Source organism: Gossypium raimondii, chromosome 12, assembly GCF_025698545.1.
Source record: "Gossypium raimondii isolate GPD5lz chromosome 12, ASM2569854v1, whole genome shotgun sequence".
Classification (NCBI taxonomy): domain Eukaryota; kingdom Viridiplantae; phylum Streptophyta; class Magnoliopsida; order Malvales; family Malvaceae; genus Gossypium; species Gossypium raimondii.
Window position 1 is genome coordinate 46367240 of NC_068576.1, and position 14728 is coordinate 46381967.

General features: G+C 34.4%; 1 protein-coding gene across 7 annotated transcripts; it reads left to right on the top strand.

Moving 5' to 3' along the window:
- Positions 1 to 5182: 5182 nt before the first annotated feature.
- Positions 5183 to 13377, top strand: LOC105764516 (probable apyrase 6). Of its 7 annotated transcripts, XM_012583109.2 has the most exons (9): positions 5187 to 6068; positions 6606 to 6718; positions 7283 to 7390; positions 7813 to 7867; positions 8292 to 8477; positions 8563 to 8660; positions 8856 to 9052; positions 9224 to 9565; positions 10678 to 10827. In XM_012583109.2, the coding sequence occupies exons 1-8, from the start codon at positions 5462 to 5464 to the stop codon at positions 9495 to 9497; spliced, it is 1638 nt and encodes a 545-aa protein (XP_012438563.1). In that variant the 5' UTR covers positions 5187 to 5461; the 3' UTR covers positions 9498 to 9565; positions 10678 to 10827. The 7 variants fall into 7 exon arrangements, with proteins under 7 accessions (XP_052480955.1, XP_012438563.1, XP_052480956.1 ...); XM_052624996.1 differs by lacking the exons at positions 5187 to 6068; positions 6606 to 6718; positions 7283 to 7390; ... (2 more) ...; positions 8563 to 8660; positions 8856 to 9052 and adding exons at positions 11197 to 11265; positions 11707 to 11774; positions 11880 to 12036; ... (1 more) ...; positions 12604 to 12693; positions 12846 to 13377 and having other exon boundaries at positions 9410 to 9565; positions 10678 to 10934; XM_052624998.1 differs by lacking the exons at positions 5187 to 6068; positions 6606 to 6718; positions 7283 to 7390; ... (2 more) ...; positions 8563 to 8660; positions 8856 to 9052 and adding exons at positions 11197 to 11265; positions 11707 to 11774; positions 11880 to 12036; ... (1 more) ...; positions 12604 to 12693; positions 12846 to 13377 and having other exon boundaries at positions 9493 to 10485; positions 10663 to 10934.
- The last annotated feature ends 1351 nt before the right edge of the window (positions 13378 to 14728 follow it).

Genomic DNA, 14728 nt, shown 5'->3' on the forward strand with positions numbered 1-14728 from the left:
TGTCCCATAACTCTATTCCGGTGACGGATAAGGGTTAGGGATGTTACATCAAGACCTTACCTTCTTTGAGATTTGGAGGATAAAAATGGTGAGAACTCACTCAAATCTTTCTCCTTTTATACGGTTTGCTAAGGGAAATAGATGGAAAGAAGAAAAAAAATGAAGAAATGTAAAAAGAAAAAAATAGGGTGATTATAATATAGGGAAAAATGAGGACAAATCCACTTTATCCCATACCTCAATCTGCCAAGCCATCTTTTCCCATTAATTGGGAGAAGACTTTTATTCAAAAATGGTAAAATCACCATATTAGCCATCCATCTTCCCTCTACTTCACACAAGCTTCCCAACATCCTTAATTTCTTATAAAAAGGTCCAAAATCCATCCAAATTAATTCCAACAAAACTCAATCCGAAAATAAATTTATTCATCACCAACCCAAGTCAACGCTCGAATGTTGACTCGAGAATTTAGGGTCGTTACATTCACTAATCACTAAATTATCACTTTATCATTTCTTACATTACTAACATACCTTTAATAACATATTCACTACTAAATAACATATTCACTACTAAATTCAACATACATATTCAATAATCTTAATAATATCTTATTTAATTATTTCATATTAAAATTTAAATACTCAAATATTCAAATTAAAATAAACTAGGTTGAATTCAATTAAGTACTTACCTATTTTTTTTTTCACTTGAAATTAACCTTTCTCTTCACTTTTCCAAGCTTTCCATTCACTCTTATCTTTATCCAAGTTGTTCCCATGATTGAAAATATTTCCATAGCTCTCTAGGATATGAAATTAAACTATGGTTTTAAAGAAAAATTCAAGAAAAATGCATGGGAGATTTTCCTTTTTTTTTCTTTCTTTCCTTCCTCCTTTTCTTTCCTTTCTTTCCCTTTTATTTTTGCTGCCCCAAGTTATTGTCATTCAGCCTTTCAATTGTGTAGAAAATTCTACACTTTTTTTTATTTTTCAATTTACTCTATTTATTCCATCATCCAATCAAATTTCAACACTTTCAACCTTAATTTCCATAAATTTCCACAAACTTTCCACCTTATCAGCTATGAAATTTTAATCCCAACATTATGTCTCTAAATATCAATCAAATATGGAAAATTTGCATTTAGGTCCCTTCTCTATAAAATGATAAATTGCACTTTAGTCCTTGTACTTTTCCACTTGATTCAATTTAATTTCTATCTCAATTTCCAACTCCACTTATCAATACTGTTAGGGGTCGACTCGTATAAATAACGAGATAATAAAAATGGAAAAGACCAAACACAAATATTTTACGTGGAAAACATTCAAAGAGGGAAAACCACAGCCAAATAAGGCTTTGACTTTTCACTAAACGAGTAAACATACGAGAGTACAATATGGAGAAAATTAACCTAAATGTACTAGACATGCATTACCCAAAACCCCGATTACAAAGCTCAAAATCCCAAAGAGCAAACTGGTAAACAAAACCCTAAATCTCATAGGGCACTCACAAAATGGGTATAAAACACTCTCCATAATTACCATGAAACTCTCATCAAAACTCATATGCGACTACATCTTGTTGCCCTCAAGAAAAGCCCTTACTGATTGATATATCAAAATAGGAATACAAGGCCTCTTTAAATAGGCTAAGATTAGAGTTCTAGTCATACTAAAATATCCCTAGAATAATCAGAGTCTAATTGGGAGAAGAAGTCCTACTTGAAGTCTAAAACGCGGTTGCTAAATAGGAGAACATGTCGTGACGTCACAACGTCCCATTAGCCAATGTGAAAATTGAATGTCCATAATGACAATGAATTGCAAAGAAAGAGATAAAAGAACATACATGATTTTATGTGGAAACTCTTTCGGGGAAAAAACCACGGGCAAAGGAGAAGAAAATTCACTATGTCGAATTCGAATAATACAAGAGTAGCATAGACTTGTCCTTTTATTTTAACAAGAATTTGGGTCACACAATTCTAACAACCATGTTAGGCCTATTTGGCCCTTCTTCGGTTGCTCGTCAATTCTCATCTAAGATGCTTGCAATGTGTCCGGTAAATGCGAGGCACACCCCAAAAATACATATCCATATAATATTCATAAAAATAATAATAATTCAATTTCACCAATTTTCCAAAAATGCTCAATTTGTACTTTAGTCCTTCAACTTTAAAAAATTTGCAATTTAGTCATTACTAAATTTCATTATTCATGCTTTCTCTCCAAATCCTTAATTCACTTTTAAAGTATTTATCCTTTCTCAAAGACTAAATTTTATGGTATTACAATATTCATATATAGTTCACACAAAGTAGAACTCAAACCTGAATATAAAAATTTCCAAAATCTTAATATTTTCATTAATCCAAAATCTCATATTATTGTTTTCTTAATTGAATGTTTAACAAAAATGATTGTTTTTGTGCAATATTAGGGGTGATAGGATTTGTCTATGTGTCAAACAAATGTTTGACAAAAACTTTAACTACTACTCTATATAAGTTAAGACTTGAATGATTGTTAAGAGTTCATTACTAATTAATATTAGATTAAATGCTATACAAAATGGTATTCTCGAAAATTCAATAAGCCCCTCGAGTCTTTTACATTCAATTGAGCCCTCTCACTGATAAATTTTATCAATTATGCATTATAACCATTAGATTTAACAGTTGCCATGTAACACCCCTTATCTAAACCGGTAGCAATCTTGATTTGGAGGTGCTACAATCCAATGTCTGATAAATTTTTCGATAATTTTGTAAACTATACTACATTGCACAACTATTAGAGCTTTCTAGTTTGAAATTATTAAATAAACTATATTTGGATGCTAAATTCGAGCTTGACTATCGAAGAACAATTTATCTTCAAAATTTATGCTTGAGGTAGTATCAATTCATTGAGTTGATTCGGGTTAAGAGCGTTAAATGACTATTACATCCTAATGGTCTTTGTTGATGTGGCCAGTACTAATCGCTACGACAACTGTCTTAACTTTATGTTATCAATGAACCACTATTTATTTGTTCATTTTGTTTTGCATGTAAAATCATTAAGGGCAAATACAAAAAATACTGATATGAATGATGAAATTTTATTAAATCAATCTCTTCGAAAAATTGCAAGTAATTATGACATAAACTTACACTAACAACACTAAATCTCAACAAAACAAGTCAAACCATTTATTCTCGATTTGACCAATTCAGTCCATCAATTAATTCATCCAATTCAAACATAAATTGATGAATCATACAATACAATAATCCAACCTAAACTCAGTACTTTACAACCCATCTTTTATCTTTCCTAATGTTTTAGAGGCCCAAGCACCACTCTTTTTTAAAATTTTAACATACTTTTCCATCTTTTCCAACGGTTTTTTAGAGACCTAAGCAGGTTAGCAGTGCAACACTTTTTATCTCTTTTTTTTCATTTTATATTTATATAACATTTTAAAAATTTAAAAAAGAAAGAAAAATAAAAACTAAATTATATCACAACCTTAAAGACATATTAGCCTAGTCTCCCTTTCATTACCCCTATCATTTTTTATTTTCTATGATCCACTCCTTTTATTCACTCTCACATGCATCTCCCATTCGTTCACCAAAAATAAGGTCTCAATAATATCATTGTGAAGTGACCCAAGATCCCAGTGAAGCTAAGCACCAAGCACAAAAAAAGAAAAAAAGAAAAAGGAGTGAAGAATATGGTACAAAGAAGCAGGACAGACGGCAAAAAAACACACTAAATGAATACATTTTAAACATAATGTACTAAAATAATGTAAAATAATAAAATTAAAAAATAATATATTTTTTAAAAATAATAAAATTCGAGAGAAAAATACGAACAAAGGGCCGAAATACGAACAATTGGTGCCGCCTCTGCCATAGGCACCAAAGGTGCCGCCTGTGGCAGGCCTTTCTTTCAGTTTTTTTTTAACTGTTTTTTTGTACCATTTTGGTAAATAAAAAAAGTTACACTGTTTTGGTATTTTTTATTTTTTTGTAAAATACCCAAGAAAATGGCTGCCTTTTGTTTTTCATTTTCATTTATAACCTATTTTATTTGTTTAAATATTATAGCTTGTGATAAGGGTTTGGGCTAATGCCGAAAGGAATTGAGCCAAAATATTTTTGTTTGAGCTAGAATAATTTGGCCCAAACATATAGGAATCAATTCAATCGGGTTTCTTTGTTAGTTTATGTAGTTGATAATTAATGGCTTAACCGTGATTATTTTGATTTGCGAGTTAATTGATTTTTTATCTTATTTCAGATGGTGCACTAATCAGTCTGACCTAGTTTCAACAATTATGCATGTAACATCTGTATAGGCTCTACCCAATATGTGCAGCCTTAGATGGAACTACTTAAATGTTCTCCGCTGATTATAGTGTCTATCGAAATTACATTTAAAAATTTCATGTAAACAAAACAATAAATGATGATAAGTATTGGAACCGTAATCTTTTACAATGACTAAATAATTAACCTCTTGAGTTGCATATTTATTAATATTAATTCAAGTCTGTGTAAGCTTCCAATAGTATATGGTGCGATCTAGATTCATTCTAAATATACCAAATATATTAAAAAATCTATCAAATATTATAAAAATGAAACATGAAATATGTTGTAAACATTGCACATAAATATCTATTTACTTTCTTGCCAAAGGAAAAGAAAACAGATGAAAGTATATCAACATTATAAACAACATCTACATGTAGGTCCATATTTGGAAAAAGGTGCAACAACTGCTTAATTATTTTATTTTCTTTCCAATCAGTCACATTGTTAAAAAGTCTTGATACGGTACATGAAAGAACAAGGAAATCATCACCATGAAAATACGAAGTATAGGGGGCTACACTGCACTAAATTTCTCCATTGCCGCATTTGCATCCTCCACGGTTTTAATCAGCGTGACTTGCAATTTTACATCCATAGGAAGAGCATTTTTAGAATTTTTATTTTTATAATTTGAATTATTTTTATGAACAATGTTAAAAATATCAAAATAATATTTTAAATATAGTTTAGGGGCTAAAGTTAATTATTAACCCTTTAAACTAATGTGATACGTCCTCGAACGTTGGTAATTAAAACATAATTTTAAACTTGTAAGTCCAAATCGGTAAAGACAAGTTCGTAAGCACGAACCGACCCGGAAATATTGCAGAGCGCTTATGGTTCGCGTAAAGGCTTCAAACATATTAAACTGAAAAACCAGAAGACAGAAAGAATCAGATAGAAGACAGAGAGCGAGAGAGCTGCAACCTCTGAAAGTCATAGTCTCTCTCCCTCTCCAATTCAATCCCAATTCTAAGCCAAAAACCCTAGAAATCCTTTTTTTTTCCTTTCAATTTCGATTAAAATTCAATTCTTTTCTTGAGTAGTATTATTAACAATCACATTGTTGATCTTTTGATGCGACGATTGAATGCTCGACATCGGGTCGATTCCGAACTCAAGACCACCACCAACCAACCTAAAATGGATCCAATTAAGTTCCAAACCCGACCCAATTCCCGATCCACCGCTCTTTTTTCGCGAAACCTTCGTCAAACCAAGCCTACCCCTTCTCTCTTTGCAATCTCAGTATCCGTATCTCTCGCTGTATTGATTTTTAGTTCCATTTTCATTTTCTCCTCACCAGTGTCCACGAAGTATGGAATCATAATCGATGGTGGAAGCACGGGAACGAGGATCCACGTGTTTCGGTACAGAGTTGATGGAAGCAAAAACCTGGTTTTCGATTTTAAAGAAGGGTCAGATAGCTTGAAGGTTAATCCGGGGTTGTCGGCTTACGTGGAGTATCCGGAAGCTGTTTCGGATTCTTTGGGAAAGCTTCTGGAGTTTGGGAGGAAGAAAGTTCCAAGAAAACAGTTGGCAGAGACGGAAATTAGGTTAATGGCGACGGCTGGGCTGAGGTTGTTGGATGTTGAGTTGCAGGAGCGGATTTTGGAGGAGTGCAGGAAGGTGCTTAGGGTGTCTGGGTTTAAGTTTCACGACGAGTGGGCGTCAGTTATTACAGGTAATACAATGCGGGTTACTTTAGTGGTAATGCAATGTGATCTGTTTTGAATCTAACATTTGAATAGGAATAGAAGAGTAGTAAGAGGTATAAGTTCATCTTTAGTGGTAGGAAATAGAGTACTTGAGTCTTGACCATGTTTTAAGTGAATTTTGCGAGCCAATGGGGGAAAACTTCGATGGTGTTTTACAACTGAGATGTAGGAAAGGGAAGAGTAGTACACTGCGGTTAGTCCACATTTTAGTATAATGGTTTATGTTGATTCTAACGTGAACAATGGTTGTTTGTCTTGGTCTATTTTGGCTGAAATTACATATCACAGAGGGAACCAACTTCATTGATAACTACTTATGATATTTTTGATATTTGCGTCTCATTTTCTCTCTCCTGACTGTATTTATTATGTATTATGAGCTTAAATAAGATCTGCTCTTGTAGTCAAGACTGGAAATCTTTCAGTCCTTTTGTTTATATCTAGTTTTTAATCCCTGATCCACTTTTTTTGAGGCTAAGTTTTGGATGCTCTAACTGTCTTAGGCTCTGATGAGGGGGTCTATGCTTGGGTTGTTGCAAACTATGCACTTGGTACTCTTGGAGGTAATCCTCTGGATACAACTGGAATTATTGAACTTGGTGGGGCATCTGCTCAGGTTTGTGGTTATCTTTAGTCTTCCCTGCTTCTAGATTCTTTAATTTGGAATTCTTTCCTATAATGTTTTGGTAGAATTGATTAGATTTTTCCACTCTAGATTTTACAAGTCATTTGAGCTTATAATTAAAGGTCCTACATGTTAGAGTTCCTTGAAGCTATTTATTGTGTATCAAGAAATGGTATCTTAGATTATTTCGTAACCCACTGTAAAAAGTTTCTTTATTGAACTTATAACCATGAAGCAGGTTTTTAGTGTGAGCCATGAACTAAATTTCGTTATCTGTCCTTAAAAATGACATGTTGGTGTCATTTCAAGAAATGGGCATTAACATGAAAAAATTTATTGTTGTCGACGGCATTACTTCTGCTTAAAGCAATGAAACTATATATATTGTCAAAAGAACCGGGGGGGGGGGGAGGTTAAAAGAAAGAAGAGGCTATTATTTAACTCATTGCAAATGCATTGGATGCCATTACGTATGTTCTTGGCTTGGTGCTCTGCGTGTATAAGTTGAGAAGCGCTTATAAGATTGCCATTACTTGGCTTATACTTATTTTTCAGGTAACCTTTTTCTCAAGTGAGCCTATGCCTTCTAAGTTCTCACGCTCCATCAAGTTTAGGAATTTCACTTACAGTCTCTATAGTCACAGCTTTCTTCATTTTGGCCAGGTAACCTTCACATGGAATAGCTATTTATCTACTTTTTTTGTTTGTTATGGTTGCTAGGCTGTCGTGTTCCAATTGTAGGCATTTTATTCCATAAAGAATGACGGTTTAACTTTCTTGAAATTCCAAGGAGATCTTTGCTATGTTTTGCATAGTTAAAATCGAATGTTCTGAGAATATATATATAAGGACATTTTTTTCCATAACATTCTGGATGTTTATTTGACTGATTGACTGTGCTACTGCAAGTTTTTTTTTCCCTTCAAAAACAGTAATGACTACAATACATATCTAACTTCTAACTAGTATGATTATTATTTCAATATGGCTTTGCATTGTGATTTTGTATAGTATGTTATTAGACATTCTGTCAAGAAATTCAACCTTAACCTAGGAGCTTTTAACTTTCATCATTTCATTTTCAGGATGTTGCACATGAATCATTGAGGGAATCCTTAATTAAAGGAGATTTCAGTCCTGGTAAGTTTTGATGTATTTTCTTTCTGCCAAAGTTTTGCAGGCTTAGAAGTGCTTGAAATTGTGCATGGAACTCCAGTTAGGAATTTCACTCATGCTGAATTCTAATTTAATCATCTTCTAGAGTCTTGCAATGTTGAAGCTTAAGGAAGATATCTAAATTTGAGTACGAGCGCTGTTTGTATATTGCGGTTTTGACTGTTTAGGCTGAGTTGAATGTTTAATTCTAAAAGTTGGCTTCTTTTTACCTTTGATCATTTATGGCTTTTTCATACTGGACATTATGGAAAAGCTTGTTAGAATCGAAAGTTTTTTTATTGGATATCTTCACAAAATCTTTGTTACCTTTGATAGAGATGGTGTGGTACTAGTTTGTTAAGTTATTATGTTTATATGGCTCATTATGTTTTTTCTTACCTTAATACAGCTTCTGGCTCTCTTAATAAGGAGATGTACGTAGATCCTTGTACACCTAAAGGTTACTTGGCTCCATCATCAAATCTTTCACTGGGTTATACGGCTGAAAAAAGTAAATATAGTTCCGAACTTCAAGCTACTGGTAACTTCTCAGAGTGCAGATCTGCTGCATTAATGCTATTACAAAACGGAAAAGGTTACAAACTCTCTTAGAACCACTACATTTACTGCATTACCTTGTGCCACATGATTATAATCATGATATATATTCTGAGATGCAGAAAAATGTTCCAACTACCGCTGTTATTTGGGGTCTGTTTTCATGCCCAAGCTTCAAGGAAAATTTTTGGCTACAGAAAATTTCTTCCATACCTCAAAGGTATAATTATAATCTCCCTTTCTCCTACTGGCTTATGCTTGCTTAATCCCCCCCCCCCCTTCCCCCCAAAACACACAGACATTTCATATGCCTTGCATGCACAACCTTAGCCCATGTGATGTTTTCATGGTTGCACTGAGTTTCTGTTTCCTAAATTGCTTCCTTTTCTTTGTTTGACTACTCTTGTTGGATTAGTTCTTTAGGTTGCATCAAAGGGCCTCTCTTTCTGATCTCATGATGGCGGGGCAACATTTCTGTGGAGAAGATTGGTCAAAATTGAAGAAGAAGCACCAATCACTTGGTGAGGAAGAACTGTTGCGCTATTGTTTTTCTTCAGCATATATTGTGGCCTTACTTCATGATAGCCTTGGAATTGCTTTGGATGATGAAAGGTATATTTCCTGCTAAGTGTCCTCAAAAGCAAACAAACCATGTTTGTTCAATGGCTTTTTCAGCACTGTGGCTTTCCTCCATATGGAAATATCAAATTGGGGGTTTGTCAATAGTGTTCCTATTCTTTCTCAGAATTGAAATTTTACTAATGTGATTCAGCCTTTAAACAGGATCAGCTTTGCTAATCTGGTAGAAAATATACCACTAGATTGGGCCTTGGGAGCTTTCATATTACAAAACATGGCCAAGTTGGATGCGCAGCAAATTGATTGGATAACTACCATTATCAGCAATGATTCACCCACGCTATTCTCCATCATTGCCGTTTCTGCAATATTGATGTTCATAGCTTGGTTTATATTGAAATGGAGGAAACCCGAGTTGAAGACAGTGTATGATTTAGAGAAAGGACGATATATAGTGACTCGTATTGGCAGAAAATGATATTGTTGTCCTGAGGAGATTGGTTTACGAGTTTGCAGCCAAGGGAGGAGAATGCATGTCTTATGATGGTATATTATGATTATGCTTCCTTGGTTTAATATGCCCTCCACTTAGGTTCACCATGTGAGTGGGAAATATAAGATTGTATATCATCAACTTTTACCGTAGGATTGAGTGTAATCTTTTCATGGGGGAACCAGGATAGATGACTAGATTCTGATTCTGTATATACCGGAAGTGCCAAAACCCTTATTATTATACCACTTGACTGTTCATTTTTTACCTACACTACAGGATTAGATAAAAACTGATGAAATAGTAGTAGTGGGAAGTAGAGGAGGGGGTATTTTCAGAGCTGTATCACTGCATCTTCCTCAAATATTGTCCCTGAAGTGCCTTACAATGGCTGCCTTGTTGTTTTCTTAAGAAAATTTTGTTCATTTCTCATATGTTCTCTTACACACCCCTGAAATTACCTTTGTTCTTCTCTTCCAATAGGGTGTAGCACACATATGTGTACATATATGATACTATGTTCTATAGTGTTAGCATGTAAGATTTTCTTATTTTTCATAAATTTAACAAATTTTCATATATATAAAATAGCAAGGACAGGCACCGAAAGAGAGAAAAGGAGGTGAGCCAGCTAATGTGCATTGGCAATCTCAAATTCTAAAAATACCCTTTTGGAGCCGTATCGATTGACTTCTCCATGTCTCTTTCCACTCAAATCCCAGTCTTCCCCCAGCTCACCTATTTTCTCCTCTCTGTTTAAAAAATATATATATATTCTTACTATTATTACATATTTGAGGAAAAGCAAAATTTCTTACAAAAAGCTCCCAATCAACGGAAATTTAGAGAGGAAAAACGCGTGCGTAGCCAAAGAACAAAAGAGAAAAATGGAAGACAAGCTTAATTAGAAATTTTCTCTCCTATTTCTTCGTTCCCTTAATTAAACACAAATTCCCATTTTTTCCCGCTGAAGGTAAATTTTTTTTTTTTATATTTTTAATTCTTTTTGTCTTTGATTTCTTCGTTCAGTACTTTCTCATTCTTTCATTTATTTGGAACCCCCGGTTTCGCTGCTCTAACTCAGAGCGATTCCGGGTTTCCTCTTATTATTTTATTTTTTCCGATTGAGTTAAATAGTTAGAAATCGAAGTTGTTAAATTTGTAGAAATTATGAGTGATCACCTGGTTTTGGGTGTCGACCGTCTGGTGAAGCCGGAGGCCGTACAGCCGGAGGAGTCGGATGCTGGCCCCTCAACGGAGGTTCCGGGGTCGTCGTGCTTGTTGGAGTCTAAGGAGAAGGGGGTTTTCAACGGAGAGGAGGAGGAGGAGCCGCTGATTCAGTCGGCGGAGTGCCGCATTTGCCAGGATGAAGATTCCATTAAGAATCTTGAGACTCCATGTGCCTGCAGTGGCAGCCTCAAGGTATTATTATTAGATATATATATTTTTTTTGTTTAACTTGCATTTCTTTTCTTTTTCATGAAAAATAGTTCGATCAAGAACATTTTTTCCCGAAATAGAAAGTGCATTATCTAAAGCTTTCTTCACGATTTAGTTTTCAGTTTAATGAACCTCATAAAATTATGCATATTTCGCTATGATCAGTAATTGCTTTGGTATTTCTTAAATACTAAACAAGATATATGACAATCATTTGTTGAATTCTATATGTTTCAATTTGCAGTATGCACATAGAAAATGCGTGCAGCATTGGTGCAACGAGAAAGGCAATATAAAGTGCGAGATATGTCATCAGTTATGTACTTGCTTTAGCATCCCTTATCAAATTCGTTATTTTGTTTAGTAACATTCATCGATTACTGCACCTTGGTTTCATCCCTTTTCATTTGAACTAGCAAAAGTTAAGGCCTTTTGTGCAAGGAATAGAAAGTTTGAGGATTCCGAAGTAGTTACGTTAGTGTGGAAGAGGGTGAAATTGATGGCTTTTATGAAGAATTTTTATTAGCCTTTTGATTTATGGGAAAAACCCTTATCTTTTAAGCCCCGGCTTATCTTGTATGTTGTTTTTCAGAATTTATCACAGCTGTGGTTGGATTTGAGCAACCTTGGGGTCAGATACATTTAGGCATTTAACTGCTGCTGATGCCTTGTTAAATTCTTAGTTCATGCTTAGTGCTATTCATATTTGGTTATGTCTCCTTGCTGAGGTAGTCTGTCCTTGCTGTTTGCCTTGCAGCCTTATGAACCAGGTTACACTGCTCTACCTCGCACCCAAACTGAAGAAACCTCTATCGATATTGGGTAAGTTTGATGGCCTCACATGTTTTTTGCAGATGACACTGACAACTACTCCGTATGATCTGTTTGGAAGATACCATCATATTAATTTCTATATCTGTCTTGTAGTGGAGTCTGGACAATCTCTGGCACCCCACTGGACTTGCGTGATCCGCGCCTCTTAGCCATTGCAGAGGCAGAACGGCAGTTTTTGGAAACCGAATATGATGAATATGCTGCAACAAATGCCAGTGGAGCTGCTTTTTGCCGTTCAGCTGCACTAATTGTAAGCTTTTAGTTATGAAGCTCCTCGACACATTCAATTTATAATCATGTTTAACATGCTTGTTTAAGTGAGTTTAACATTAATTCCTGAAAATTGGACTATTATCATTTCTATTTATTAATACATAAACTATGCCTCAAGGAAATATATTGATGAATTAATTTGGCCAAAGGATTTTACAGCATTTAACTCGATGACCTTCAGTTTTGTACTTGACCATTTAATTAAGACTTCATTTTTAAAGTGATTAATATTTTTCTTTTCTTCATTTTTATCAGTTAATGGGACTTCTGCTATTGCGCCATGCATTGAATGTTCCCGATCCCGACTCAGACGAAGATTTGTCTACTTTCTTCTCTGTAAGTTTTGCCAAAAGCTGCATAAAGTATTTCGCATAGCATTTCTCAATCATCCACATTAAAGTCATCATCCCATTGGAGCCATTTCTTCTTAAATTGCTTTGTTTCATATTTCAGCTTTTCTTTATTCGTGCTGCTGTATTTGTCTTGCCATGCTACATCATGGCCTGGGCCATTTCTTCTTAAATTGCTTTGTTTCATGTTTCAGCTTTTCTTTATTCGTGCTGCTGTATTTCTCTTGCCATGCTACATCATGGCCTGGGCCATCAGTATATTACAGCAACGAAGGCAAAGACAGGTTATTTTATCATTACTTCCTACTTTCAATTTGAAAACCACTTTTTTATTTCTCTCCCCGGGGAAGCCTGGAATAGCTTCAAGTTAAACAAAAGACTACATCACAGACATGGTTTTTATACGTCAGTTGATATTGTATCATATCCATATCAGGAAGTGGCAGCGGCTGCAACACAGGTTGCTTTTGTGCTACAATCCGGGCAACATAGGGGTATGCATTTTACCATTGCATCAGGAACTACAGTGAGTCCCCAGCAGGGAAGCGTTTGAAGCATGAAGCTCTGCACTGCCATTATATTGCTAGTTGATGAACACTGATGACGGTTCCGCTCATTTGCCCTATCACTGAACTTGAAAATCTTTGAACTTTTTATTCCACGAATTATTGGTGGACAAAGCTTTGGAGCTCTACTGATTTCTGTTTCAATGAATTGCTATGGGTGACTCAGTCATGTCCATATCTTGTGCCCATCATTGTGTCTTGTATGTGAACTTCACACATTCTCTCCATCTAGATTTTCAATTTCTGTTGATTGGATTGCAAGAAACTGGTTGCCATATGTTATTGTTTATTCTTTTTATTTTTTATTTTTAATTTTCGTGTTTGACATTTGTATCCGATATATCAGATATTGTACTAGTATCATCTAACAAATATATGCAATTTTCTATCTGTGTTGAGAGAGATTTGTATTTGACACTTGTTGAAATCCGGATGGTTTGAGTTGTATGGGGATGTTGGGAGGAATAAAAGAAAGAAGTAAACAAATGGTGTTTATGAATCTAAATTATTTACCTCATTAAAGCAAAAGTGGTGAAATTCGAATACCATTTGGGAATCGTTAAAATCTGAAATGCGAGTCCCACTACAGACGCCACTAAACTAGTTGGTCACATCAATGGATGCCAATACTTGGTGGTATTCTTTTTCTTTTTTTATAAAGAAAAGAGCATATATTCTCGACCAGACTTGATCATGATCTATATGGGAACAACCTTAAAAGTAAAGCCAGTTAAAGATTCTGCCTTTAACTTGTGTTTTTGGTAACATCCCATTTTGTGGTCTCTGCCAAGTGAAAACATATGCATGTCTTAGATTGGAACTCTGAGATATAAGTATCTGTTATTTGTCTAAAAAAAAGGGTTCAAAAGCTTTTGCTCAGGTATGTATTTAAGACGATGAAGTAAGCGTAGATCATATACATATGCAATGCTTGTTAGATGGAGAAACGAAAATTTTGATGTAGATTTCAAAATATAGTCGAAAAGGAATTGGATATAAAAAGAAAATTGGAAGATTGGGATTTTGGAAATGTAAGAAATAGAAATTAGAAGAAATAGAGTGACTTTAGCTTTCTTTAATACTTTGGGTGGGGGTTGGGTCAGGGATTCAGGCTGTGTGACTGTGGAGGGTCTCATTTGCACAAAGACCATCGAGGCTGGCAGTGGCTACACTGCCTCATCATCAAGCAGGATAGGCCCCTTTTGCCTTTGGTTTAAATCAAAGTTTAAAAGTACCTACTTTTAGACCAACCTCGACAGTCGACAATCTACAATCACCCCTATTTCCCTCCTTTTTTTTCACCCCTTTTTTCTTTTAAAATACTTGTTATGACTAATCAAAAGATTCAAATTAGGCCTGCTCCTCAATTGAATAAGAGTTGGTTCAAAGAATTTATTTCTGATCCGAGTAAATTATATCAGCAGTCTTTTAATTATTAGTGAATTTTTTTATCACTTAAGATGAAAAGTCATAAAATAGTTACTCAATTGTTTATTTATTTATTTTATCTTTTTTGTCATCATGGTTAACATTTCAAAAAGTTGCCACTATTAACCTACCAATCAAAAAGACAAAATTAAATAGTTGAATGATCATTTTATAATTTTTATAGTTGGGTGATAAAAAATACTTACTAATAGTTGGGTGACTATTAATATAGGTTACTATTATAAATATGTATTACTTGTAATTTGAAAATTGTATTTACACCTAAAAAGAAAACGAGATAATTAATTGATTAAATTTGAGTTAT